The sequence below is a fragment of the Schistocerca americana genome, chromosome X (genome assembly GCF_021461395.2).
Source record: "Schistocerca americana isolate TAMUIC-IGC-003095 chromosome X, iqSchAmer2.1, whole genome shotgun sequence".
Lineage (NCBI taxonomy): Eukaryota > Metazoa > Arthropoda > Insecta > Orthoptera > Acrididae > Schistocerca > Schistocerca americana.
The window spans coordinates 539,443,585-539,471,262 of NC_060130.1; the positions used below are offsets into that span (position 1 = coordinate 539,443,585).

Here is a 27,678-nt window from a genome sequence, read left to right on the forward strand (position 1 = left end):
GATCGACCCAAATCTCCACTGTTACCATGTGTCCACGTCCTGCACTTCCACAGTTGCCATGATTGCCGCACAGAGAGATACTTATTTATTATTGTCGCGGCCTGTTTAGACATGTAACACTATTTTGCAGCGTCTGTGTTTTTACGGTGTACTGTGCAGTGTCCTTCAGACATGCGTTCATCTATCGAAGCATATATGGAACCATGTATTGAACCCACAGTATTTGATATAGTAAGATTAAAGACCTTGTTAACAGCTGAGGCGCATAAGAAGCAGTCAAATAATAAACTGCATCCTTCGTAAATCCCAACACTAAAAGTTGTTAAATGGTTCAAATGGCTCTAAGCACTATGGGACTTAACGTCTGAGGTCATCAGTCCCGTAGACTTAGAACTACTTACACCTAACCAACCTGAAGGACATCACACACATCCATGCCCGAGGCAGTATTCGAACCTGCGACCGTAGCAGGAGCGCGGTTCCGGACTGAAGCGCCTAGAACCGCTCGGTCACCGCGGCCGGCAAAAGTTTTAAGCTACGGATGAAAAAGGTTCCAGTGCAAATTAGGATCTTAGTCTGTAATGGATTCAGCACAGTCGTGTTATGCTTATGTGGTATAATGCGTTTAATAACAGATACATACCATACCATGCACATACGCTGGTAGCCTGGAAAGTGGGGAGGCTATAAAAACACTTATCCTTAGATTTTTTTTGCTGATGTCTTTTTTCCTTTGTTTCAGGTGAGTAGAGTCTGCCACGGGTTACGAAGTGTGGTTGTATGAAACGCAAGTAGCTTGGTGCCCCGTTACGAAACTTATTTTGACCACAAATGAGGTCAACTACTTGCTTCCAAATTTGGTGAGTTTTGTAATCTGTTGTTACATTTATCATATCTATTTATGGTCTGAACATTTCGCAGATGTATACAGCTTATGGGATGTTCACCTTTAGCTAAGTACACGAAAATCTTAAACACACAGAAACTATGCGTTGACAGCTACTGTAGTGGTAAGTGTCTTAGAGAGACTAGATTAATGTGGCATATTTCGTCTTACTGATCGCAGTAAATTCTAGAAATAACTCTGAAATTAGAAGTCTTAACATAAAAACTTCTGTTAAATTTATATGGTTTTTTTTATAATAAAGAATGCTGCTTTCTTCGTGCTGAATCGTGAACACTTTTAATGCAGACGCTTTTCACCATTTGGTTAAAAGACATCGTCTGTGTATTTTCTGACACATTCGTAATTTTAGGTTTTACCAAACGTTGGTTATAGATGTAAAACATTCATTACGAAACTGAAACAGTTCATGTCTTTGTTTGTACGTAAAGTTAAGTGGTACTTGTAGCCAATTTTCTTTTTACATATCCGTACGACTACCCTGATTCTGCTACATGTGTCCACAGGTTGAGAATCGGATTTCACTGTAGAGAATTTGCCGCATATCCACATCGAACTTGCCCGATTTTCTTTTCGGTGAGATTTTGCTACGTGTTCAGTATCATTAATTTTAACGTCAGTTCGAGGAACATGTAGTGAAAATGACATTCTTAGCTGAAGATCACATCAGGACAGATAAAAAGAAAATTGACTGTGAGAACTTTTCCGTTTTGAGTAATAATCACGGATTGAATAACGCGGCCCCTCCCGCCGGAGGTTCGAGTCCTCCCTCGGGCATGGGTGTGTGTGTTGTCCTTAGCGTAAGTTAGTTTAAAGTAGTGTGTAAGTCTAGGAACCGATCACCTCAGCAATTTGGTCCCTTATCAATTCACACACATTTGAACATTTTGAGTAATAATCAAGACGTGAAGTGTTTCAAATGCGTCATTATTTTAGAGTTACCAATAATTGTGTAATACCCAGGAATCTGACTGAAGGTGTCATTTGAATCAGAAGACGTCTATGTTAAAATATGTACATTGTAGCACGCAAAGAGCAGTTTGGTTTATTATCAAAGAATATACAACATTATTGACATTTTCTATGTTAGGAATCCTAGCTTTAAAGCTATTTCTGGAATGTACGTCGGTTAGGAGCCGCAAAATATCCAAGAAGATACTTACGTCTTGTGAGAGACGTTACTGTGCAGTAGCTGCGAACGTGAATCAGAATTAAAAATATAGACGTTACAGTGCTAAAGAGGCAGATTTGTCCATTGTAAAGGAACACAAAATTTTTATAGCTGGTGCGGAAAATGGCCATACCAACCAACTTGGCATTAAGTTATTTTAAGAGATTCCCCGTTGTTATTACTGGCAATAACACTTCTTAGTAAATATCTAAATTCTGATTTGCATATCTGTGCCACTGGTCTGTCTCAGTAGATGTTCTTGTGCCACAGGAATAACTGAGCTTCCATCCCTTGTCGTGCAAAACAGTATTCCTTGGTAAGAAGGTTGTAAACACGGTTCCTCAGCTTCTATAGGACAAAAAAGGAGTTTACTTTTTGATCACAATTTATTTATTACGGTGACCGTTTTCGACCACTACTGTGGTCATCTTCAGACCAGTGAGTAAGAACCTCCTCCTGCTGGAGAATCACTAGAGTAGTGATTCTCCAGCAGAAGGAGGTTCTTACTCATTGGTCTGAAGATGACCACAGTAGTGGTCGTAACCGGTCACCGTAATAAATAAATTGTGATCAAGACTGTATTTGATAGTAAATATTTGTAACACATTGATAACTGTTCACTCCCATAATGTATTCAAAAGTAACAAAAAAGGAGTTACCTGAAGGAGATGTAATGGCTGTGGTCTCGAAAGCCAACACTAACGTTCGAGATGCTGTGTGCTGAACTCATGTCCCCCGATACCGCCAGCCAACAACTCCTTCGGCAGAGGTTCGGTGAGCTGTCATCGCGTGCCCCCGGGTCTAATAAATGGTTCAAATGGCTCTGAGCGCTATGGGACTTAACGTCTGTGGTCATCAGTCCCCTAGAACTTAAAACTACTTAAACCTAACTAACCTAAGGACATCACACACATCCATGCCCGAGGCAGGATTCGAACCTGCGACCGTAGCAGTCCCGCGGTTCCGGACTGAGCGCCTAGAACCACTAGACCACCGCGGCCGGCCCCGGTCTAATAGCGAACTACTTTGGTTTATTTTGTTCTACTAAAATGTTGGTATTACCTTATAGACATAGGCTTTGTTTTCACAGTCGTTTCACAAACATCGCGAATATGTGACGAAAACGAATGGGAGTAAAAGCCTCCTAGAAATCTTGATATCAATTCAGACGACAAAGAAGCTAGAACTTGAGGAGAGTCATTTGTTTATTCTTGACAGCTGTTACAATTATCTGACATGAAAATAACTATGTCTATTAGTGATTAGCTGAGTAGCATTGGGTTTTTGGCGCAGGCAGCGAAAAATGAAAGTGAACCAAATGCTGTTGAGCTCAGAAGACAACACGAGCTGGTCAAGTGCGAGTATTCTGTTCGTGGCATGCACTTCTGCGACGTAAATCAATCACTTTCAAAATGGTTCAAATGGCTCTGAGCACTATGGGACGTAACATCTGTGGTCATCAATCCCCTAGAACTTAGAACTACTTAAACCTAACTAACCTAAGGACATCACACACACCCATGCCCGAGGCAGGATTCGAACCTGCGACCGTAGCGGTCGCGCGGTTCCAGACTGTAGCGCCTAGAACCGTTCGGCCGGCAAATCAATTATTTGATCTACTTTTTTTCCTCTGTTAATTTTGCATTCTATCATATCTTTTGTCGTGTCTCTGTACAGTTCTCTTTCTCGAAAGTATCTTTGGGTTGCATCTCGTTTCACAGCTCACTGTTTACAGCAGCGGACAGGAACAAGGACTATAATTTGGCAGTAATCGGTATAGTCTTGGGCTGTAAATACTGAACTCCAAGAAATTACACGGTTACTGGCGCCACAAAAAAATATGAAAAGCTTATTACCACTAAGGTAACTTCCATAAACCCTACGACATTCTGTTCGGAGTAAGACCGTCAGTCCTCTCGCTTGCCATTGGCCGCACGCCAGTCGCAACTTGTCATCCACGTCCCTGTCAGCAATAAAACTACGTTCAGAGGTATCTTGCTTGTTATGGTCACACATGTGAAAGTTTTAGGCTGCAGAGCTTAGGCTAGTGCCTTGGTTCAAATGGTTCTGAGCACTATGGGACTTAACATCTGTGGTCATCAGTCCCCTAGAACTTAGAACTACTTAAACCTAACTAACCTAAGGATATCACACACATTCATGCCCGAGGCAGGATTCGAACCTGCGACCGTAGCAGTCGCGCGGTTCCGGACTGAGCGCTAGTGTCTTTCCTACTCATTCAGATCCTTAGAGTGTTTCCCTCACTAGTTCAAAATGCAGGTACTGTCGAGAACAACAACGGCACTCACCAGTACGCAGACCATTTCACCATTCTGTGCCTCATTTTATGCAAATGCGGACGAAAAAAATGATCGTCCTCTGCTTTTGGCTGTCATTGTCACCTCTCATGGAAATAATGTGTTCGGCTTGAAATTTTTGCGTAGCTAGGTTGACGTGCAGCTAAACGAAGCTAATACAAGTATCATTGAAACCATCTACATCTACACTCCGCAAGCCACCTGACGGTGTGTGGCGGAGGGTACCTTGAGTACCTCTATCGGTTCTCCCTTCTATTCCAGTCTCGTATTGTTCGTGGAAAGAAGGATTGTCGGTATGCCTTTGTGTGGGCTCTAATCTCTCTGAATTTATCCTCATGGTCTCTTCGCGAGATATACGTAGGAGGGAGCAATATACTGCTTGACTCTTCGGTGAAGGTATGTTCTCGAAACTTCAACAAAAGCCCGTACCGAGCTACTGAGCGTCTCTCCTGTAGAGTCTTCCACTGGAGTTTATCTATCATCTCCGTAACGCTTTCGCGATTACTAAATGATCCTGTAACGAAGCGCGCTGCTCTCCGTTGGATCTTCTCTATCTCTTCTATCAACCCTATCTGGTACGGATCCCACACTGCTGAGCAGTATTCAAGCAGTGGGCGAACAAGCGTATTGTAACCTACTTCCTATGTTTTCGGATTGCATTTACTTAGGATTTTTCCAATGAATCGATCTGGCATCTGCTTTACCGACGATCAAATGTATGTGATCATTCCATTTTAAATCACTCCTAATGCGTACTCCCAGATAATTTATGGAATTAACTGCTTCCAGTTGCTGACCTGCTATATTGTTGCTAAATGATATGGGATCTTTTTTTCTATGTATTCGCAGCACATTACACTTGTCTACATTGAGATTTAATTGCCATTCCCTGCACCATGCGTCAATTCGCTGCAGATCCTCCTGCATTTCAGTACAATTTTCCATTGTTAAAACCTCTCGATATACCACGGCATCATCTGCAAAAAGCCTCAGTGAACTTCCGATGTCATCCACAAGGTCATTTATGTATATTGTGAATAGCAACGGTCCTACGACACTCCCCTGCGGCACACCTGAAATCACTCTTATTTCGGAAGACTTCTCTCCATAGAGAGATCCTCGACGCTACAGTGTTTGCTTATTTTAAGAAGCACTGCTCCTGATTATCTTAGAAGAAAAGTAACCGAGATACAAACGTTAAGAATGGTAATGTCCCACAGAAATAATTGTGTAAGGCTCTGCAGGATCAACCCGCAATGCGACTGCAGTAGCAATAGCCGCCTTCAGCAGACGTAAACATCAGTAACTCCTCTGCTATCGGGCAAAATTATTATCTAAAAATGTTCCAGAATGTGTCTTGAACAGTTAGTTGATGAGACAACAAACTCGCAAGGAAGCGTAATACGAATTCTAGTAACAAACATCGTCAAACCTTTCCATTCACTGAATACTTAGATGCAAATCAGCCATCATAGATTGTGATAGTTTCATAGATCGCTAGAATTATTCTAAAAATTAAGAAAAACAAGAAGATATTTCTGCTTAACGAGGGCGTCAATAAAATTATCAAAATCTAACTAAACAACCAGTAGCAAACATTGAGTTTTGTGGAGAAGTATGAGGAGAATATGTGGCACAAATTGCTTACACGCTGCCGCCTTAGAAGATATTAAGGGATGCAAAGTGCTTATAGTTTCCTGACGATATTACAGGGATATACTGCAAAAACAGAAGTACCGCTTAGCAAATTATGTGAAACAGTAAAATTCCTGACAAACATCAACTGAACAAAGTCAAAACAAGTGTAAAGGAATGTATGCAGGAAATAATCAGTGAATTTGAAAGCAAGATTTTAACTACCGAGTTGCTACCATATGTTAAGACAGTTTTGGATCCACTTAATATCGGTCAGTCATCTGTCTGGATGCTCGGTGGTCATGATGGCACCGCAGTGGCAGATGACAAAAAGCTTGACATTACATACATATTTTTATGAACAAAACGCTTATTATTTAACTGTGTAACTGATTTCAGGGAATTACCGGCCAAACCGGTTATTATCCAAAATAAATACACTGCTGATGTGGACTGCGATTTTCTTCAGTGAGTCAGTATTGGCCATGGTTCCCTAAGATTCCCGTAGAGACTTCATCGTAGACAATTGTGTCGTCAGGATTGCCGCATGGAAGTACGATAGGACAGCTGTCATTCTCTATATACATAAATGATCCGAGGGATAGAGGGAACAGCAGTTTGCGGCTGTCTTCTGATGATGCTGTGGTGTACGGGAAGGTGTCGTTGTTGAAAGACTGTAGCAGGGTACAAGATAACTTAAACAAAATTTTTAATTGATGTGATGAATGACAGCTAGCTCTAAATGTAGAAAAATGGAAGTTAATGCAGATGAGTAGGAGAAACAATCCCGTAGTGTTGGAATACAGCAGTAGCAGTGTGCTACTTGACACAATCAGGTCGATTAAATATCTAGGCGTAATGTAGCAAGCGATATGAAATGGGTTAGAGCATGTAAGGATTGTAGTACGGAAGGCGAATGGTCAACTTCGACTTACTAGGAGAGTTTCAGAAAACTGTGGCTCATCTGGAATGGAGACCGCATGTAGAAGACTAGTGCGACAGATTCTTGAGTATTGCTCGAATGACTGGGATCCCCAACAGTTCGGATTAAAGGAAGTCACCGAGGCGATTCAGAGGCGGGCGGCCAATTCTTGAGTACACCTCGAGTGATTGAAATCACCACCAGGTCAGATTAACGGAAGACATCGAAGCGATTCGGAGGCGGGCTGCTAGATTTGTTACCCGTAGTTTCGATCAACACACAAGTATTACGCCGACGATTCTGGAACTTAAATGGGAATCCCTGGACGGAAGACGACGTTCTATCCGTGAAGCACTATTGAGAAAGTACAGATAACCGGCATTTGAAGCTGACTGCAGAACGTTCGTACTGCCGCCAACGTAGGTTGTACGTTTCGCGTAGGGCGCACGAACATAAGATAAGAGAAATTAGGACTCGTACGGAGGCATATAAATTGTCGTTTTCCCTCGCTCTAGTTGTTAGTGGAACAGGACTGGACATGATCAGTGGTGGTGCAACGTACCATCCGCCACGCACCATACGGCGTCTTGCGGATTATGTGTGTAGATGTAGACTTTAAGAGTAAAAAGGCAAGATGAAATTAAAATCTACATACATTCTCTATAAGCCACCATACGGTGCATGGCTACTGTTTGTCATTTGCTTTCCTGTTCCACTCGCAAATGAAGCGAGGGAAAAACGATTGTCTGCTTGCTCCCGTACGTGCCTTGTCTTCGCGACCCTTACGCGAGCTCTATGTTGGTGGCACTAGGATCGTTCTGCAGTGTGTCGCAAATGCTGTTTCTCTACATTTTCCTGATAAAATTGCAGCCATTCTCCTACAGCTGTAATTTTGTTGTCTATATGATAAACATAATTCCTCAATAGTGTTTCGCGAGAGGAACTTCATCTTCACTCCAAGGGTGTCCATTTGAATTCACGCAGCATTTCCTTCATACAGGCGTCTTGATCGAAACTACCAGCAACAGCATGCCTCTGAATTGCTTCGAGGTATCCCTTAAATCATATCTCGTGGGTATTCCAAACACTCGAGTAATAATCAAGAATGGGTTGCACTAGCTTTTTATTCGAGGTCGCATTCCTTGATGAGCTACAGTGTCCTAGAATTTTCCCGACAAACCGAAGTTGACCATTCGCTGTCTCTACAACCGACCTTTCGCGTTCGTTCCAGCTTATGTCGCTTTGCAACGTTACTCCTCGATATGTAACTGACGTGGCAGCACACTACTAGTACTGTATTCCGAGCAATGCATCGTAGGTTTTCTAACTCACCTTCATTAACATACATCACATGAAATAGAAGTTGTAAGTCATACCGTATCCTCAGTCACTCGAAAACGACACCTCCCCGTGCACCACTGTATCATCAGCAAACAGCAGCAGACTGCTGTTGACCTTGTCCGTCATATGATTTATGTACATAGAGAACAAAAACAGATTAATTACATTTTCCTGGGGAATCCTGGTGATATATTTGTTGGCGATGAACACTCACCGTCCAGGATGACATACTGGGTTCTATTACCTAAAAAGTGTTCGAGCAACTTACATAACTGGGAACCAATATGATCTGACCTCCGTTAACAGTCTGCAGTGTGCCACTTTCCGGAAATACTGGAATGCGCTATCCACCTGTTGCGCTTCAGCCATGTGCCGCAGGATATCGTGCAAGAAAAGGGCAAGTTGAGTTCCGCACGAGAGATGCTTTCTGAATCCTTGTTGAGTTGTTGTTATAAGCTTGTCCACCGCAGGGAAATTTCTTGTATTCAAACGTAGCATATGCTCAAGAATTCTGAAAAAACGAACGTTAAGGATATTGGTATATAATTTTGTGGGTCTGTTCTTCTACGTTTCTTGTATACGGGAGCCACCTGGGCATTTGTTCAGTCACTTAGTACTTTCTGCTGGGCTAAATACTCGCATTAAATGCAGGCTATGTATGGCCTCAGTGCCGAGGAGTACTCTCTTTAAAACCGAATTGGGACTCCATCTGGACGTGGCGACTTTCAGCTGCTTTACAACGCAAGGTATGCTTATTTACATGTTCCATGTACTCCTTATGGAGATTTTGTGGCGATCAAACGATGCTACCCATGTCTGTACAATCTTCTTGCGTGAATGACTTTTTTAAAAGCGAGATTTGAAACTTCAGCTTTTCTTTCACTGTCTTCTATTCTCACACCAAAGTGGTCGAAGAGTTACTGGATAGAAGCCAGTGAGTTAGCATAGGACCTGAATTTTCTCGTGCTCAGTAAGATCTTTCGCTAAGAGTATGACGGCGGCAGGTGGTATATGCATCGGGCATTTCTACTAACGTCTGCCTGTCGACATTTCCACTTTTTTTTACCGAAAGTGGAACAACCTCTGCATTTTCCAAATGTTGTTATAAAGCCACGGTGGGTCTTTTACGTCCTTAATCCACTTAGTTCGGCAAATACTTCTTCAGAGAGCAATTGACAAAACGTTTAGGCTTTTCCCATAATTCCTCTCCGTCCATCACGTTGGAACTAAATTATGTCCATTCATTTTCTAATAGGGAAAGTATTTGGGCTGGAACAAACAAATTCACACAACAATTCCGTGAGGAATCATTTAAAGGTTCCTTACTGCACCGGTGATTTTCGTTTATCTGCAAACTTCTGCAGTCGTTCATTAAAGGCTGCTGAGTATGCTATGAAATGAAGTTACATTTTGTGAAGCTAATTGTGTTGTAAAGCTTCAGGTGGGCCAGAGTTCGGCAATCAACCTGCAAGGCGGCGCGTAAATAATCTTCGTCGTTTAGAAGAGGCTGATAACTATTTTTACTGTCAGCCAAAAAGCGATGGTGAACATACTGACCATAATTTCCTAACTGCAAGTCCACATTACTCATTGTGCTCAATGAAAGAAAATGTTCCTACCTGCGTTATTTACTCAGTGGGATCAGGAACAGCCGGCCGGTGTGGCCGTGCGGTTCTAGGCGCTTCAGTCTGGAACCGCGAGACCGCTACGGTCGCAGGTTCGAATCCTGCCTTGGGCATGGATGTGTGTGATGTCCTTAGGTTAGTTAGGTTTAAGTAGTTCTAAGTTCTAGGGGATTGATGACCTCAGATATTAAGTCCCATAGTGCTCAGAGACATTTTTGATCAGGAACAATGACTATAAATAAAAGTCTCGAGTTTTAACTGATTGATACGTTCACTAAAACTTCACTCGCACAAAATAGGGTATAATAAAATTACTACTACTACTACTAATAATAATAATAATTATTATTATTATTAAAAGAATAGGCCTCCGGTATGTTCTGCCAGTCGTAAAAGGCGACGAAAAGAACAAACCACTAATAGGGCTAAGCCCCCTTTTAGTGTGATTAGTTGGTTCAGGACAGAACTAAAGAAGCCTCGGACAAGCGCCGTCATGGTCGGGGACGACGCTTGAACCCTATGCCCGCCCACAATGGTAACGACACTGCTAGCCAACTGGAAAATGATTCAAATCCAAATAGAGGTGTTTTGCAGGATATGCTTCCTGCAACCACCCTAGAAGGAAAACAAAGACAGAGGATGAGATGGTCAGATGAAGTTAATCGACACCTCATGTTCTGTTATTACCAAGCAACAAACCTAGGAACCAACACAACTGGATACAGATCACAAGTATACACAACATTTATTCCCAGATACCCAGAATTAAAATTTTTAACAGAACAACGACTAGCTGATCAGATCCGTGTAATAATCAAAAATAACAGGATACCCCAGTCAGAACTAGAAAACATCAAACAACAAGTACAACAAATACTGGAACAAAATAATGTGCAATCAGAAGAAGAAGAAGAAGAAAATACAGTAATGGACTCAAACATCCCAGAGCAAACAAACAAAGAACAACACGCATCAATTAAACAGTCAGATGAAAACGAAATCTTAAGACAGCCACCAGAACAAGCACAAATAGAACACGAAGTGACACACATGTTAGATATAGAAGAAAAATTTCAGCTGACATATACAGAATACAAAGACACAAATACAGACATTAGACCATTCTTGCATAGACCGCCAAATAACCCACAAGTCGAAACAACAATAAAAACTATCAACACAATCATACACAACAAAATAAATGTAAACACAACTATGGAACAGTTAAAAGTACTGGTTTATATAGGAGCACTCACTACACTAAATATACACACTAGGCAGAGATCAGAACCAACCAACACACAGAAGAAACCCACAAAACCAGCATGGCAACACAGGCTACATATCAGGATAGAAAAACTGAGAAAAGACATCGGACAGCGAACACAATTTATAAGAAATGAAATGTCAGAAAAAAAAAAAAAACGAAAAAGGTTAGGTAAAATCTCACAACAAGAAGCGATAGAGCAATTAGATGAAAAGAAGCAGATATTACAAGCATTGGCCAAACGACTTAGAATATACAAAAAAAGTGAAAATAGAAGTAAATAAAACCAAACATTCAACACAAACCAAAAGAAATTTTACCAGACAATAGATAACACACACATTAAAATAGACAATCCACTAAACATAACAGACATGGAACACTTCTGGAGCAACATATGGTCAAACCCGGTACAACATAACAGGCATGCACGGTGGATACAAACAGAAACAGATACATACAAGATGATACCACAAATGCCTGAAGTGATAATTTTGCAACATGAAGTCACCCAAGCAATTAATTCCACTCACAATTGGAAAGCCCCTGGAAAAAATAAAATAGCAAATTTCTGGCTAAAGAAATTCACCTCAACACATTCTCATCTAACTAAATTATTTAACAGTTACATTGCAGACCCATACACATTCCCTGATACACTTACACATGAAATAACTTATCTGAAACCTAAAGATCAAGCAGACACAGCAAACCCAGCTAAATATCGCCTCATAACATGCCTACCAACAATATTCAAAATATTAACTTCAGTCATTACACAGAAATTAATGACACATACAACACAGAACAAAATTATAAATGAAGAACAAAAAGGCTGTTGCAAAGGAGCACGAGGATGTAAAGAGCAACTGATAATAGATGCAGAGGTGACATGTCAAGCTAAAACCAAACAAAGGTCGCTACACTATGCATACATTGATTACCAAAAAGCTTATGATAGTGTACCCCACTCATGGTTACTACAAATATTGGAAATATACAAAGTATATCCTAAATTGATACAGTTCCTAAACATAGTAATGAAAAATTGGAAAACCACACTTAATATCCAAACTAATTCAAATAATATCACATCACAGCCAATACAGATTAAGCGTGGAATATACCAAGGAGACTCATTAAGTCCTTTCTGGTTCTGCCTTGCTCTGAACCCACTATCCAACATGCTAAATAATACAAATTATGGATACAATATTACTGGAACATACCCACACAAAATCACACATTTGCTATACATGGATGATCTAAAACTACTGGCAGCAACAAATCAAGAACTCAACCAATTACTAAAGATAACAGAAGTATTCAGCAATGATATAAATATGGCTTTTGGAACAGACAAATGTAAGAAAAATAGCATAGTCAAGGGAAAACACACTAAACAAGAAGATTACATATTGGATAACCACAGCGACTGCATAGAAGCGATGGAAAAAACAGATGCCTATAAATATCTAGGATACAGACAAAAAATAGGAATAGATAATACAAATATTAAAGAACAACTAAAAGAAAAATATAGACAAAGACTAACAAAAATACTGAAAACAGAATTGGCAGCAAGAAACAAGACGAAAGCTATAAATACTTATACTATACCAATATTGACCTACTCATTTGGAGTAGTGAAATGGAGTAACACAGACCTAGAAGCACTCAATACACTTACACGATCACAATGCCACAAATATAGAATACATCACATACATTCAGCAACTGAAAGATTCACATTAAGCAGAAAGGAAGGAGGAAGGGGATTTATCGACATAAAAAACCTACATTATGAACAGGTAGACAATTTAAGAAAATTTTTATAGAACGAGCAGAAACTAGCAAAATACACAAAGCAATCACTCATATAAATACATCGGCTACACCACTGCAATTTCATAACCACTTCTACAACCCTTTAGATCACATAACATCAACAGATACGAAGAAAGTAAATTGGAAAAAGAAAGCACTACATGGCAAGCACCCGTATCATCTAACACAGCCACACATCGATCAAGACGCATCCAACACATGGCTAACAAAAGGCAATATATACAGTGAGACGGAAGGATTCATGATTGCAATACAGGATCAAACAATAAACACCAGATATTACAGCAAGCATATTATTAAAGATCCCAATACCACAACAGATAAATGCAGACTTTGCAAACAACAAATAGAAACAGTAGATCACATCACAAGCGGATGTACAATACTAGCAAATACAGAATACCCCGGAAGACATGACAATGTAGCAAAAATAATACATCAACAGCTTGCCTTACAACATAAACGTATAAAACAACATGTTCCCACATACAAGTATGCACCACAAAATGTACTGGAGAACGATGAATACAAATTATACTGGAACAGAACCATTATAACAGATAAAACACCACCACATAACAAACCTGACATCATACTCACCAATAAAAAGAAGAAAGTAACACAACTAGTCGAAATATCCTTACCCAATACAACAAATATACAAAAGAAAGCAGGAGAAAAAATTGAAAAATACATCCAACTGGCTGAGGAAGTCAAGGACATGTGGCATCAGGATAAAGTTGACATTATACCAATTATACTATCAACTACAGGAGTCATACCACACAATATCCACCAGTACATCAATGCAATACAGCTACATCCAAACTTATATATACAACTACAGAAATCTGTAATTATTGACACTTGTTCAATTACCCGAAAGTTCCTAAATGAAATGTAACATATACCGTACAGTTAAAGGGAAGTCACGCTTGATCAAGGTCCGCGTCACCTTCCAGTTTTTAACCATACATAATGCCTGAGACAAGAAAGAAATAATAATAATGTCCCTGTCGGCGGGCCGCGGTGGCGGAGCGGTTCTAGGCGCTTCAGTCCGGAACCGTGCGACTGCTACGGTCGCCGGTTCGAATCCTGCCTCGGGCATTGATGTGTGTGATGTCCTTAGGTTAGTTAGGTTCAAGTAGTTCTAAGTTCTAGGGGACTGATGACCTCAGATGTTAAGTCCCATAGTGCTCAGAGCCATTTGAACAATTTTTTGGTCTCTGTCGGAAACAGCACTATTAACACTTTAGAGGCGACCTCTGCGGGAAGTTCCAGGGAAAATGGTCTATCGCCCTGACTTCTAATCACCAAAAGTAAATTGCTCACTTTAAAAGTGAAAATAATTTCTCCAATTCCCACGCGGTTTTGTCGACGTGACGGGCGACACACAAACAGCAACTTCCATGAAAGATACGCGATCACGACCGCGTACAGTTCTCGCGAGTTCACCTCCGACTTTACAGAAAACGCTTTTTGTAGCTGCCTGGCTCTGACGTCACCGGAGACACAGCGCACGCATTCGTTTGACTGACGCAGACAGATTGATATCTCGTGCGAAGTGTCTCTTCTCACTGCGTCTGTGGTTGTGTTTATAAATGGGCGCAGCGAAACGCCGAACGAAACATCTGCTATCAACCGCTCTAAGCACAGGTAGCTGCATTTCAATTTTCTCGGACGGAACTGCCCCGTGAGATTCCTTGTAATTATTGTTATTTACAATAAAGTGCTGAAACTTGGTGCAGTTGTATTATTTCATCAATGTAATCGAATGTTGTAATTACAACTTCCTATAACAAATAGAAATGATACTTTATCTATTATGAAAAAGCACATTTTCATTACAAATTTGGTGTTTTAGTAAATAACTTGAACACTAATGGAGGTAGCTTATTGTAGTTACAGGTATAAGACTAAGATCAAATTGAGGCTACATACGAATTTTCATCTTTCATAGTCTGATGTATAGCGTCTTCAGTTTTTCGTAAAAACGCCGAATTTGACCAAAATAGTGCTCTGATCAAGTTGAGACTTGTAACGTTTAATTGTGACGTACATTTGCACATTTTGAGCAGTTTTTAGCTTTCTAGCTTCGTTATTTAGCGCCACTTATTTTTTTCTTAAATTCGTATATTTAGCGAAACATATTCATTTGATCATTCTGAGACTTCACAATGTTGACATTAATATATTGAAGCATACACTAGCAAAGTTTGGAAAAGTTACTTTAATTTTTAATTTCGCTTTTTGATTATGGTGCAGTCCTTTTTATACTATGCACAGAAGCTTTATGATCACGTGGCGCTGGTGGTAGTGAACTGGGGTAAATACCGGCACATTCGCTTGCCTCTGTACCTCTTACAATGATACAGCGCTGGTTTCGATTCAAGCCCTGCTATGTATTGCGATTAGTTGAGATAAAGTCACGACGAACTCGTCTTCTCTAAGATGCTATTGGTGCAGATGATGAAATATTGGCATATTTTCTGGTATAAAATCACAATCTAATGCTAGTGTTGACAGTGGCGAACAACTCACCCCAAGCGGTAGTGGTACAGCAAGTTGGAGAAGAGGCGACGGAAGCAGTGAAAGTGAGTGCCAACCTTCTCATAATAAGGACCTTAAAGTCGAAAGTGTCGTCATGGTGTTTGATGACAACACACTAGATAACATATACAATGATTATCACGACAGAGGTTACAGCATATATGACAAGTTCCTGAAAAGATACCCTAAACTGAAGGTTAAAGCAATATTAAAAGCGTACTGGACTTTGTGAAAAAAAAGAAAACTCTGTTGTTTACAAAGGAAATTGTTCACTGCAGTTCAATATAATCAAGTAGTGTATAATGGCGAATATTGATGAAGCGCGAGAATGCGGTTCTTCCGTTCAGTATAGACTTCTTCATAATTGGGCATCGGACATAACCAGAAATCTCTGCCGTGCAAAACCTTACAGCGTAACTGGGATTTACTACTAATTTGAAAAATCGACATAGGACGTTTTTTACAAAATTATCATTCGACCTTTAAGTATCGTAGCCCAACGCTAAACTGGACACGTAACTATCGCGAACTAAGTAGCCACTGGGAACTAAGATCGACGTTCAACCACAATAGAATGCGAATATTACGACTACCAGCCCGAATAAATACCTCTGAACGAAGGCAGAATCTTCGCACACAGCACACAATACAACAGAATTCTAAATGAACGGCCTGGTCCATAAAGCAAGGTAATAGCTGTATTCGAAAAACGACGTAACTGTTTCTTTGGTAACGAAATACTGTGAAATACGAAACAGCAGTGACTGTGTTACTAAGAATTACAATGCAATGTGTGTTTTTTTGACATGCATGCATTTTACTGATTAGTAACACAAGCACTACTATTTCCTGTTTATTCCCCGACAGCAGGCTCTTGACTCTCCGTAAATATGTCCTTCCTGGATGGGAGTATACGTAACATATGAATGCAGGTTGTATGTAACACATGGACGACGACATACGGAAGTTTAGGTCTGGACGTGATTCGTGCTCGGATGGCGGAAGCGGTTAAGGCGAAAGCTCGTTTGAAGCGGGAAATGCGGGTTCGAGTCCCGGTCAGGCACAAATTTTCATTGTCATCATTCCAGTAGATGCATAACAGACATCTCCACGTGACGTGTTTGCCGTCATCCCTAGGCTTGCGGCGGCCGAAGGCGAACTATGAGCCGTAGAAATATTACAGGGTTATTCATAAGTACCTGCGGGGTTTCAGAAGAAACAGTGCGAAAGCTGCAGGACTTACACCACGATGACACATACGAGTGGCTAGAGCATCCCGCCAGCTTTCTATTCGTAATACGCGCCAGTAGTTGTACTAGGAGGATGCATTTCAGAACATGTAGACGAATCATCCGCTTCGTATTGTTTCAAATGGCTCTGAGCACTATGGGACTTAACAGCTGAGGTCATCAGTCCCCTAGAACTTAGAACTACTTAAACCTAACTAACCTAAGGACGACACACACATCCATGCCCGAGGCAGGATTCGAACCTGCGACCGTAGCGGTCACGCGGTTCTAGACTGAAGCGCCTGGAACCGCACGGCCACTCCAGCCGGCGCTCCGTATTGTCTCATCGAATTAGTTCGCGCCTGCAGATAGACATTGAATGAACAGATGTCCAAACCGGGTTGTTATCGCGTCTATCAGGACAATTTGTGTCTGCCGCATCACAAACGTCTCTTTCACGTCAGTTTACGCGTACTTTGTACCATGACTAGGTATTTTTCTGTATGTTCTGTAGTTTTCGTCTTCTAAAACCTCAGAGGTACTTATGAATAACCGTCTATCGTCACCACTCTCAAGAGTCTGCCTCCATGGCACTGGAGTGGCGGTACGTTCGACAGCTGATTCTTGATTATTGTTCATTCTGACGGGACTCATCGATTTGTAATAACGGAAGAGGACGAGAAAATTCGTCACAGATTCGTTTAATTAGCATTCAAGTAAACGGTCGAGGAAGTGCAGTGGAAGACGTTACAAGAAAATCGCAAGCTATTATGGAGAATTTTAACGTTATAATTTCGAGGCGTCATGTACCAATACTAGTCAGTCTTCCGCATTGTGTAATGGCCTCTAGGCTGAAAATATAGAAATCTGGGCATATACCGACGGATACTGGCAATCTTTCGTCTTGTGCGTAATCTGTGAATTTAATAGGAAGGGAGAAAACGTTTCTGCTTTGCCATTAATACATCCGGCTGTCACTCTGATTAATGTCTCATTGGAAGACATTAAGGGATTTCTGCTACCCTGACTTGAATGGCTGCAATTTCTAATTAATTTGGTATTAATTTGTAACAGTATTTTTTAATGGCTAGCCAGACAATAATAATAATAATAATAATAATAATAATAATAATAATAATAATAATGCATTGTAGCTCTTCGTCACCGTCTTAAGAAAAGGCCACTGTGCCTTGAATCTCGTGTATGTGTGAAGAAGTCATTGAGAAATTTACTCCCGCGATTTAGCAGGCATAGGAGAGACGTATACATAAAATGGTCGCCACTACGGCGAACCCAGTGCGATGCTCCCGAATGCATGGATGTCTCCGAAGATGAAGCTTGCCTGGGTCACGTTTTGCCAGCGTTCCGGATGCCAGCGGCTTAGCCAAGGGCAAACATTCATACCAGCGTGGGTCAGTGCCAGCTTTGCGCCAGCAGCAGTCGGCGACATTGGCCTCATTTCGACGCTTTCATGGGGACACGCAAGCAAACACACTCGCGCAATGCTGTGCTGCCGCCTTTCCAGAAGTCTCTTCTACTAACGTTGCAAATATTTTAGGACGTTCTCAGCTTGTTCTTAAACGACGAAGAGCAATCAGAAACCCAGTTTGTTCGCAGTAATATTTTAAACTATAAATCTGACTGAGACAGAAATGAAGGGAATATCAGAATCTTTTTTTGTTTTATTTTCTCGGGGGTTTTCGATTTTCGAAGTATTTTCATCGCTTATTGGCGTGTAGTTGTGTAAACAAAGAATTAAAGTACTTACATGATTGCTTGCAATTTGATCTTTGGTCATTTAGTCAATTACATTAGCTCAATAAGACAGGGATTTGAAAGGATCCATCACCAAAACCGGCGGAGTTATGAGAATAAATCAGGGAAAACACGAGAGTCTTCTGCCTCAAGTACAGCACCACCTCGTTCAGTGAGAACCTTATTCGTCGTTGGCTCTTTTATGAACTAGTAATGTCAATGACGTTTTATTGGTGTGGATAATCAAAACCCGCAGGAGCGAAACATTGAATTAATCTAGCGAAAATTTGTTCTAAATTTTAAATCGGGTCATGTCTACCTTTACAACTACATTCTTCAATCCGCTCGGGCGTATAGTAAAAGATAAACACTGTTATCCGTATCATCGCCAACTTCCATCCCATTTCCATTCGCAGTTGGTGAGAGGGAACAATCGCTGTCGGTAAGCTTCCGTATGAAGCCTAAGCTCTCTGTTTTTAGCGTCATGGCCCTTATATAACATGTACGTGACAGGAAAGTAATATGCTTGTTCAGTCGGCATTGGTAGTAAACTCTCGTCACTTTAGGAGATGGTACACAGCAACCTTTTCTGTAGCGTTACAGTAATTTAGTTCGCTGAGCACAGTTGTAACGCTCTTGTTGTGACTATCCACACCGCAGCTCTTCCTTGGACCCTTAGGTAGTTATTGCATTCATCGAGGAATCGTTGGGAGCGAGAATTTTGTATCAGATTTCCCTCGAAAATAGTTTTTTATGATCCCCCATCTAATTGTTTCCCACACCGATATTTATGTAGTGCTCTGGCCCTGTTAAGCTTAAAAGTTTGACGATTGTGATTTACTACAGGACTTATCGTCGATGGTGTAATGAAACAATATCGCAACTATCTAGGCCTATCATTCCTGAAAATCCACTGTAAAACCGTATTTTACTTGGTAATCAAGCTTATACATGAACATTATTTATGACTTTATTCTGTCAGTTTTTGAATGGTAGTTAGGAGAAAAAAACAAAATGTACCATTTACTCGGCGATAAAAATCTGTCGTTAACTTTAAAGTAAATTTTCCATACCTTCAGAAACATTTACGTACGTACTATTGACAGAATGTAGTAGTGCCATTCCCTACATAGTTCCTATCCGTGAGCGTGACCACGGACGTCTGAAATACACTGACGAAAAAAAACACAAAACATTATTAATGTAGAGTAATGAAATTCCTGGAATACATTTGTTTAGGTAACATATTTAAGTGATTAATATTCCAAGATCGCAGGTTAATGTAAGCGCGAGATAAAACTTTGAACATGTGAAATGCTGGCATATTAAGAACGGTGTAACCGCCAGAATATTGAATGCAAACATGCATGCATTTTGCTGTACAGGTGCCAGATGACAGTTTGTCGGATGGAGTTCCATGAGTGTTGCTCTCGGTCGGTCAATACAGGGACGGTTAATGCTGATTGTGGATGGCGCTGGAGTTATCGCCCGATGCCGTCCAATACGTGCTCGATTTGACACAGCTCTCATGATCAAGCAGGCGAAGCCAACATGTCGACAGTCTGTAGAGCATGTTGTGTTACAAAAGAGTATGTGAGCGAGCGTTGTCCTGTTGGAAAACAGGAATGGCAGCACAACAGGTCGAATCACCAGACTAACGTACAGATTTTCAGTCCGTGTGCCTGCGATAACCACGAGAATGCTGCTGCTGTCATGGGAGATTGCACGCCGGCCATAACTCCAGATCTAGGTCCAGTGTGTGTAATACGCAGACAGGTAGGTTACAGGCCCTCAAACGGCCTCCTACTAACCAACATACGGCCGCCAGTGGCACCAAGGCAGAACCAGCTTTTACCAGAAAACACAACAGGTCTCCATCCTGCCTTCCAATGCGCTCTCGCTTGACACCACTGCCGTCACAAATGGCGGTTATTTGGGGTCAGTGCAATACACGACACAGGGCGTCTGTCTCGGAACTGTCGTCGAAGTAACCGATTTGTTACAGTTCGTTATGTCGCTGTGATGCCAACTGCTGATCAGATTGTTGCTGCAGATGCAATACGATACGCCAGAGCCATACGCCGAACACGATGGTCTTCCCTCTCGATAGTGCCACGTGCCCGTTCAGAGCCCGAACGTCTTGCGACCGCACATTCTCGTGACCACCGCTCCCAGCAGTCGTGTACAGTGGCTACGTTCCTGCTAAGTCTTTCTACACTATCGCCGAATGAACATGGAGCTTCCCGTAGTTCTGCTACGCCACCTTGTTCAAACTCAGTCAAGTGTTGATAATGGCGTCTTTATCACCTTAAGGGCTGTCTTGACTAACATCAACTCACGACATCCAATATCAGCGATATGTAACGTTCAGTACTGTTACAGCGAGTATTTAAAGCGAACCTGATTTGCATCATCATAGTCGTGCTACTAGCGCCACTCTTATGCGAGTGGGGCGAAATGTGAACAGACATCATCTTTCATATGTAGAAATGCGCTTACCAAATTTAGTTTATATCGCAGAACTCCTTCTTGCTAGTGAGATTTTTTTTCCGCCAGCGTAGTAAAAATCGTATTTGAAGAAATTCACATATAAGAACCACCAGGAGCTGCTGATAAAATAAACCTTTATTCACAATCATTTTCGATAAACCATCGTTATGTGGTATCAGAAAATTTGTAGATCATTCTTCATGGTGATGTCTGAATTAACGCTCTTGGTCTACTTATTAAATGCTTTACGTTGTGAAATTCTGTATTTAATCTCATGGCAGTATCAACCATCCTATTCAGCTACCTGTAACTAATGGAATTTGCATAAAACCATAGACATCCGCGGCCTATGTAAACGTACATAACAGCACAACCAAGACATAATAAAATAAGTGCCGACGTCCCGACATACTTGCAAACACCTTCTTTCGGATGTAGGGTCATATTAATCTTTCCTTTTATTAGCTCTTTTTTACATACCAAGATTTAAATTTTCATCTTCTCTCTTTTTATTTATTAATTTTCCGAAAAGATAGTATTAATGACTTCTGTGACTTCCTGACGGCTGCGTTCTGATTCAGCTAAACCGACTGTATCATCTGTAGGTGTGAGCCTGCTTGCTGTCACCGACTACAATTACTTGAAAACATTAAAGTACTTAGATTTGTCTAAATTCAATTGAAGAATAAGACAAAAATACGAATTTATGCTACTTATCAGCAATATGGCGTCAGATAGGCGACAACCACCCAAAAAGTGCGTCGACTTGTACTCGTAAATACCATCAAAAGTTTCTTGCTGTAGAATGCAAAAAATGCGGAAGTACGCAGGTCGGAAATTAATCCAGTTTATATAAGGAATACAGATATGAGAATCGACCTTCATTGCTTACAAGGGAACCTCCCCGTCGCACCCCCCTCAGATTTAGATATAAGTTGACGCACTGGATAGGCCTTGACAAACTGAACACAGATCAATCGAGAAAACAGGAAGAAGTTGTGTGGAACTATGAAAAAATAAGCAAAATATACAAACTGAGTAGTCCATGCGTAGGACAGGTAAAATCAAGGCCAACGTGTGCCAAGGAGAGCCGTGGTCCCATGGTTAGCGTGAGCAGCTGCGGAACCAGAGGTCCTTGGTTCAAGTCCTCCCTCCAGTGAAAAGTTTAATTTCTTTATTTTCGCAAAGTTATGATCTGTCCGTTCGTTCATTGACGTCTCTGTTCACTGTAATAAGTTTAGTGTCTGTGTTTTGCGACCGCACCGGTAAACCGTGCGATTAGTAGACGAAAGGACGTGCCTCTCCATTGGGAAACGAAAACATTTGATCGCAAGGTCATAGGTCAACCGATTCCTCCACAGGAAAACGCGTCTGATATATTCTATAAGACACTGGTGACGGCATGTGCGTCACGTGAGAGGAATATGTTGTGGACCCACTTAACTTGCACACTTGGCGAATGGGTAAAAAGATTCTTCTACCTTGCCCGATTTCGGTTTTCTTGTGGATGTGATAATCACTCCCAAAAAAGTGATGAAACCATAAGAGTTTGTCACATAAACTGAAAATAAAAATTAAACTTATCACTGGAGGGAAGACTTGAACCAAGGACCTCTCGTTCCGCAGCCGATCACGCTGCCCCACGGGACCACGGCGCTCCTTAACTCATATTAGCCTTGATGTAGCCTATCTTGCGCATGTACTACCCAGTTTGTATATTTTGCTTATTTTTTCGTAGTTCCACACAACTTCTTCCTGTTTTCTCGATTGATCTGTGTTCAGTTTTTCAAGGCCTATCCACTGTGCCAACTTATAACTAAATCTGAGGGGGGTGCGATGGGGAGGTTCCCCTGTTAGAATTATTTTTGTATATATTGGTTCAAATGGCTCTGAGTACTATGGGACTTAACTTCTGTGGTCATCAGTTCCCTAGAACTTAGAACTACTTAAACCTAACTAACCTAAGGACATCACACACATCCATGCCCGAGGCAGGATTCGAACCTCCGACTGTAGCGGAAGTTTCGGAAATACCTCCTAGCAGAGATACAATTATATTCATTTCTTATTTACTGGGTCCAGAGACTCGCTGTATTTTCTAAATTAAACCATTAATATGTTTGTTGTCGTCAGCTGCAATTCCGGCTGGTTAACCATTTTCAGTTGTGAAGAATAAACTTATGTACAATCACAGGTGAAAGATTTACAGAGCTTTATTATGTTTCTTTTCTTGACCCAAACATGTTTCACCACAGTTGTAGCATAATCAGTGGGCTTTTAATTATTTTCCGTTTGGTTGCATTTTGTGATCTCTCTGGCTACATATCACTTTTAGCCAGACGCCTATACGAAATCGGACTGCTGTAGTTGTTGCAGTGGACCTACTGAGTTTTGTTAGATCGGTCATTAGGATTATTTTGGTCTCTTACTGAAACTTTTGTATTTTTGCTATGTATTACACGTACTAGTTTACGATTATAGTTATTGTTCGTTTGACGACAGTATTTCCAGGATCACATGATTGCAGTTCGGTTGCTGCAGAACGAATAACGGCTAGAAATCATAAACGTACGACGGAAACAATGCAAAAAAGTATAAGTTATAATAAAAAACAACAGAAACGACTAATGACCCATGTAACACGACTTATAAAAGGTCCAGGGCATCAAGGACATGATTTACACTTAGGTGACGAAAGTCATGGAATGGCGATGTGCACTTACCTGTACCTGTACCAGTATACACACGGCGGTCGTACCGCGTACACGAGGTATAAAAAGGCAGTGCATTGGCGAAGCTGTCATCCGTAATCAGGTCATGCATGTGAAAAGGTTTCCAACGTCATTATGGCCGCACGACGGGAATTAACAGATTTTGAACGCGGAATAATAGTTGAAGCTTGACACATGTGACATTCCATTTCGGAAATCGGTAGGAAATTCCATATTCCGAGATCCACAGTGTCAAGAGTGTGCCGAGAATATGAAATTTCAGATATTACCTCTCACCACGAACAACGCAGTGGTCGACGGCCTTCACTTATCGGCCGAGAGCAACAGCGTTTGCCAACAGTTGTCAGTGCTAACAGAAAGCAACACTGCGTGAAATTACCGCAGAAATCACTGTGGGACGTACGATGAATGTTTCCGTTAGTACAATGCGGCGAAATTTGGCGTTAATGAGCTATTGCAGCAGGCAACTGACGCGACTGCCTTTGCTAACAGCACGATATCGCCTGCAGCGCCTCTCTTGGGCTCGTGACCACATCGGTTGGACCCTTGACGACTAGAAAACCGTGGCTTGGTCAAATGAACCCCGATTTCAGTTGATAGTATGGTTTGAGTGTGGCGCAGACCCCACAAAGCCATGAACCCAAGTTGACAACAAGGCACTGTGCAAGCTGGTGGCTCCATAATGGTGTGGTCTCTGTTTACATGGATTGGACTGTGTCCTCTGGTCCAGCTGAACTGATCATTGACTGGAAATGTTTATGTTCGGCTACTTGGAGACCATTTGCTGCCATTCATGAACTTCACGTTCTTAAACAACGATAAAAATTTTATGGATGACAGTTCGCCGTATGGGTTCATTCTGGGCAAGCCGAGTGAATGATTTGGCCACCCAGATCGCCCGACATGAATCCCATCGAACATTTATGGGAGACAATCGAGAGGTCAGCTCATGTACAAAATCCTGCACCGGCAACACTTTCGCAGTTATGGACGGCTTTGAGGTAGCATTCTTCGGTATTTCTTCTGGGGAGTTTCAACGATTTGTTGAGTCCATGCCTTGTCGAGTTGCTGCACTATGCCGGGGAAAAAGAAGATCCAACACGACATTAGGAGGTATCCCACGACATTTTTCATCTCACCGTGTTTATTGTAGACGTGCGGCTGAAATGGATAGGATGTAACAGAGCCGGTCGATGGTGACCGAGCGGTTCTAGGCGCTTCAGTCTGGAACCGCGCGACCGCTACGGTCGCAGGTTCGAATCCTGCCTCGGGCATGGATGTGTGTGATGTACTTAGGTTAGTTAGGTTTAGACTGATGACCTCAGATGTTAAGTCCCATAGTGCTCAGAGCCATTTGAACCATTTGATGTAACAGAATACGCAATATACAGCGTGCGGCACTAAAATCGGGACAGTCCGCAGCTCGTGGTCGTGCGGTAGCGTTCTCGCTTCCCACGCCCGGGTTCCCGGGTTCGATTCCCGGCGGGGTCAGGGATTTTCTCTGCCTCGTGATGACTGGGTGTTGTGTGATGTCCTTAGGTTAGTTAGGTTTAAGTAGTTCTAAGTTCTAGGGGACTGATGACCATAGATGTTAAGTCCCATAGTGCTCAGAGCCACTAAAATCGGGACAAATTTCAATTAGAATTTCCCGACATATCGTAGTTCCGCCAGACGTCCAGATTGGCGTTCTTGAAAGCCATAGGCATCTAGTAAACATTCAGAACCTCAAAATGGCCGGGATGTTACGGAAAAGTGCGGAGTACAACCGAAGAGCCGCGATTATCGAAAGTCTTCGCACTGGGCGTCCGCCTACTGAAATAGTTCGAATCTTCGGATTCCCGAGATCAACTGTAACGATGTTATGGCGAAGTATAATGCCTTGGAGTGGCCTGAGGAAGGTTCCGCCACCCCGGCGAGGAAACCCCATTCGAGAAAACACGTGTCACGAAATGCGGTGGTCATCGAAAAGGCTGAAGTGCTGATTTCGGAGGACCCGGAGCAATCGCTAAGGAAATTGGCGTCAGTATTGAATTTCAGCGAGAGAACAATGCGTCGGATGACAGAGGAGGACCTCATACGAGGCATTTACTCCTAAACCGGCTGTCGGATAACGTTGACATGCTCTGGTCAAAGAAGTTGTGGGCCCCAAATATCTCTGCTGTGAACCCCCTCGACTCCTATGTTTGGAGCGTAGTCGAAAGAGTTACCAGTAAGATGAGGCTCCCTAATGTCGCATCTCTACGCACCGCTATCGAAGCAGCATTCGCGGACAGCGCTGTTTTAAAGAGTGCGTGTGACCGCTTCAGGACAACATTGGAGGTGGTCCTTGCGTCTGAAGGGTTATGGGTAATGTTACTCTTGAAAGATACCACTACTTATATGTAAAACGATTTCCGTTTTCATTTGTATTATGTTTCAATACATTTGCTTTTATAAAAAAAGTTTCATTTGTCTGGAATTAAGCGCCGCACTCTGTATAATATAAAGAGGAAATAAGGAGACGCGCAGTGATGACGATACCGTGAATGTGGTGACGTATACTTGAATAGAGACAGATATCTGTGTTCTTTGTAGAAAGTGGATCCTATTGAACATATTTTCTGCAAGCACGGAAACAGGACCACAATCCAGGGTGGTACATTTCTGATCAGGTACGTGTTTCGTTGCGTCACAGGCGATACTCATCTCCAGAACTGCTTTTCCACTAATTCATTCCTTTTCCTCTAGACTAGCATTCGGGATGAAGACTGTTCAAATCCACGTCAGACCATAGTGATTTATGTTTTCCTTGACCACTCTAAAGCGCTCCAGGCAAATGCCGAGATGGTTCCTTGAAAATGGCGGGGCCGCTTTCCATCCCCATTCTTGAAACAATCTGAGTTTGTGCTGCAGTCTCTAATTACCTCGTTGTGAACAGGACGTTAAACCGTTCAAATGGTTCAAATGGCTCTGAGCACTATGGGACTTAACATCTGAGGTCATCAGTCCCCTAGAACTTAGCACTACTTAAACATAACTAACCTAAGGACATCACACACACCAATGCCCGAGGCAGGATTCGAACTTGCGACCGTAGCAGTCACGCGGTTCCGGACTGAAGCGCCTAGAACCGCTCGGCCACCACGGCCGGTCGTTAAACCGTAATCTTCCTTCCTTCCACTCTTCGTTTGCATATTCGTATCATTAATCCAAGAGTACAACGAAATCCGCTTATTCTCTGGCATTTTAAACGCGAGTCGCAGTACTCTACCTAAACGCTTTGAAAATAATAATTGACCGTAATTCATATAGTTTTGTGGCTTCCCATTCGTGCAAATGCATTTCTGTTTCATGTCGAACTCTGATCCCTCTTTTTTGTTTAAAATGTTGTTAAAGTGAGCAACTATTGATATTTAATTCTAAAATTACGTTAAAGAATCTCGTAAGCTAGTCTGACGTCAATGGGCGAGGCCGAGGTGGTCCACAGTTATGTTACCACGTCACTGCTTTCATCTTCGCAGGCTGTTGCTGTTATATCATTTTTCCTGTGAGATAAAGTCGTTCCACGTGTTTGTTCCCTGAGTCCCCTCTCAAATCTATCTCATAGAGCAGTCTTAATATTAGTTAAGGTAAACGTGTTTGACAGTGGAACCTGTAAAAACTTCAGTCAACTTGTGCCCGTCGCTGCCACTGAATGTCTTCTTCTTTCCACTATCAGCCTCAATGAGGCACTTGCCCCCAAGGTCACAAATGATGCCTTGGAGGCCTCCGATATACTTGATATGTTTTTGGTTGTTTTTGCCGTTTCGCGCAGGAAAGTAGCATCAGAAAGAAATAGCTGTTCTAATTCCATGCAGCGAAAGATACAACAGCGGCCTAGGAATGAGACTGTATGCGTCCTCAGTATGGTCA

At 41.8% G+C, this 27,678-nt stretch overlaps 1 protein-coding gene across 3 annotated transcripts in view; it reads left to right on the forward strand.

Annotated features, from left to right (window-relative positions):
• LOC124555563 (carbohydrate sulfotransferase 5-like) overlaps positions 1-27,678 on the forward strand; it is a 641,036-nt gene that overhangs the window by 338,418 nt on the left and 274,940 nt on the right. The window contains exon 2 of one of the 3 annotated variants that reach the window (XM_047129521.1): positions 743-860. The exons of the other annotated variants lie outside the window; for them this stretch is intronic. Coding sequence (XP_046985477.1) covers positions 832-860 — 29 coding nt within the window. The 5' untranslated portion in view covers positions 743-831. The remainder of the gene's footprint in view (positions 1-742; positions 861-27,678) is intronic. 3 annotated transcript variants of the gene reach the window in all.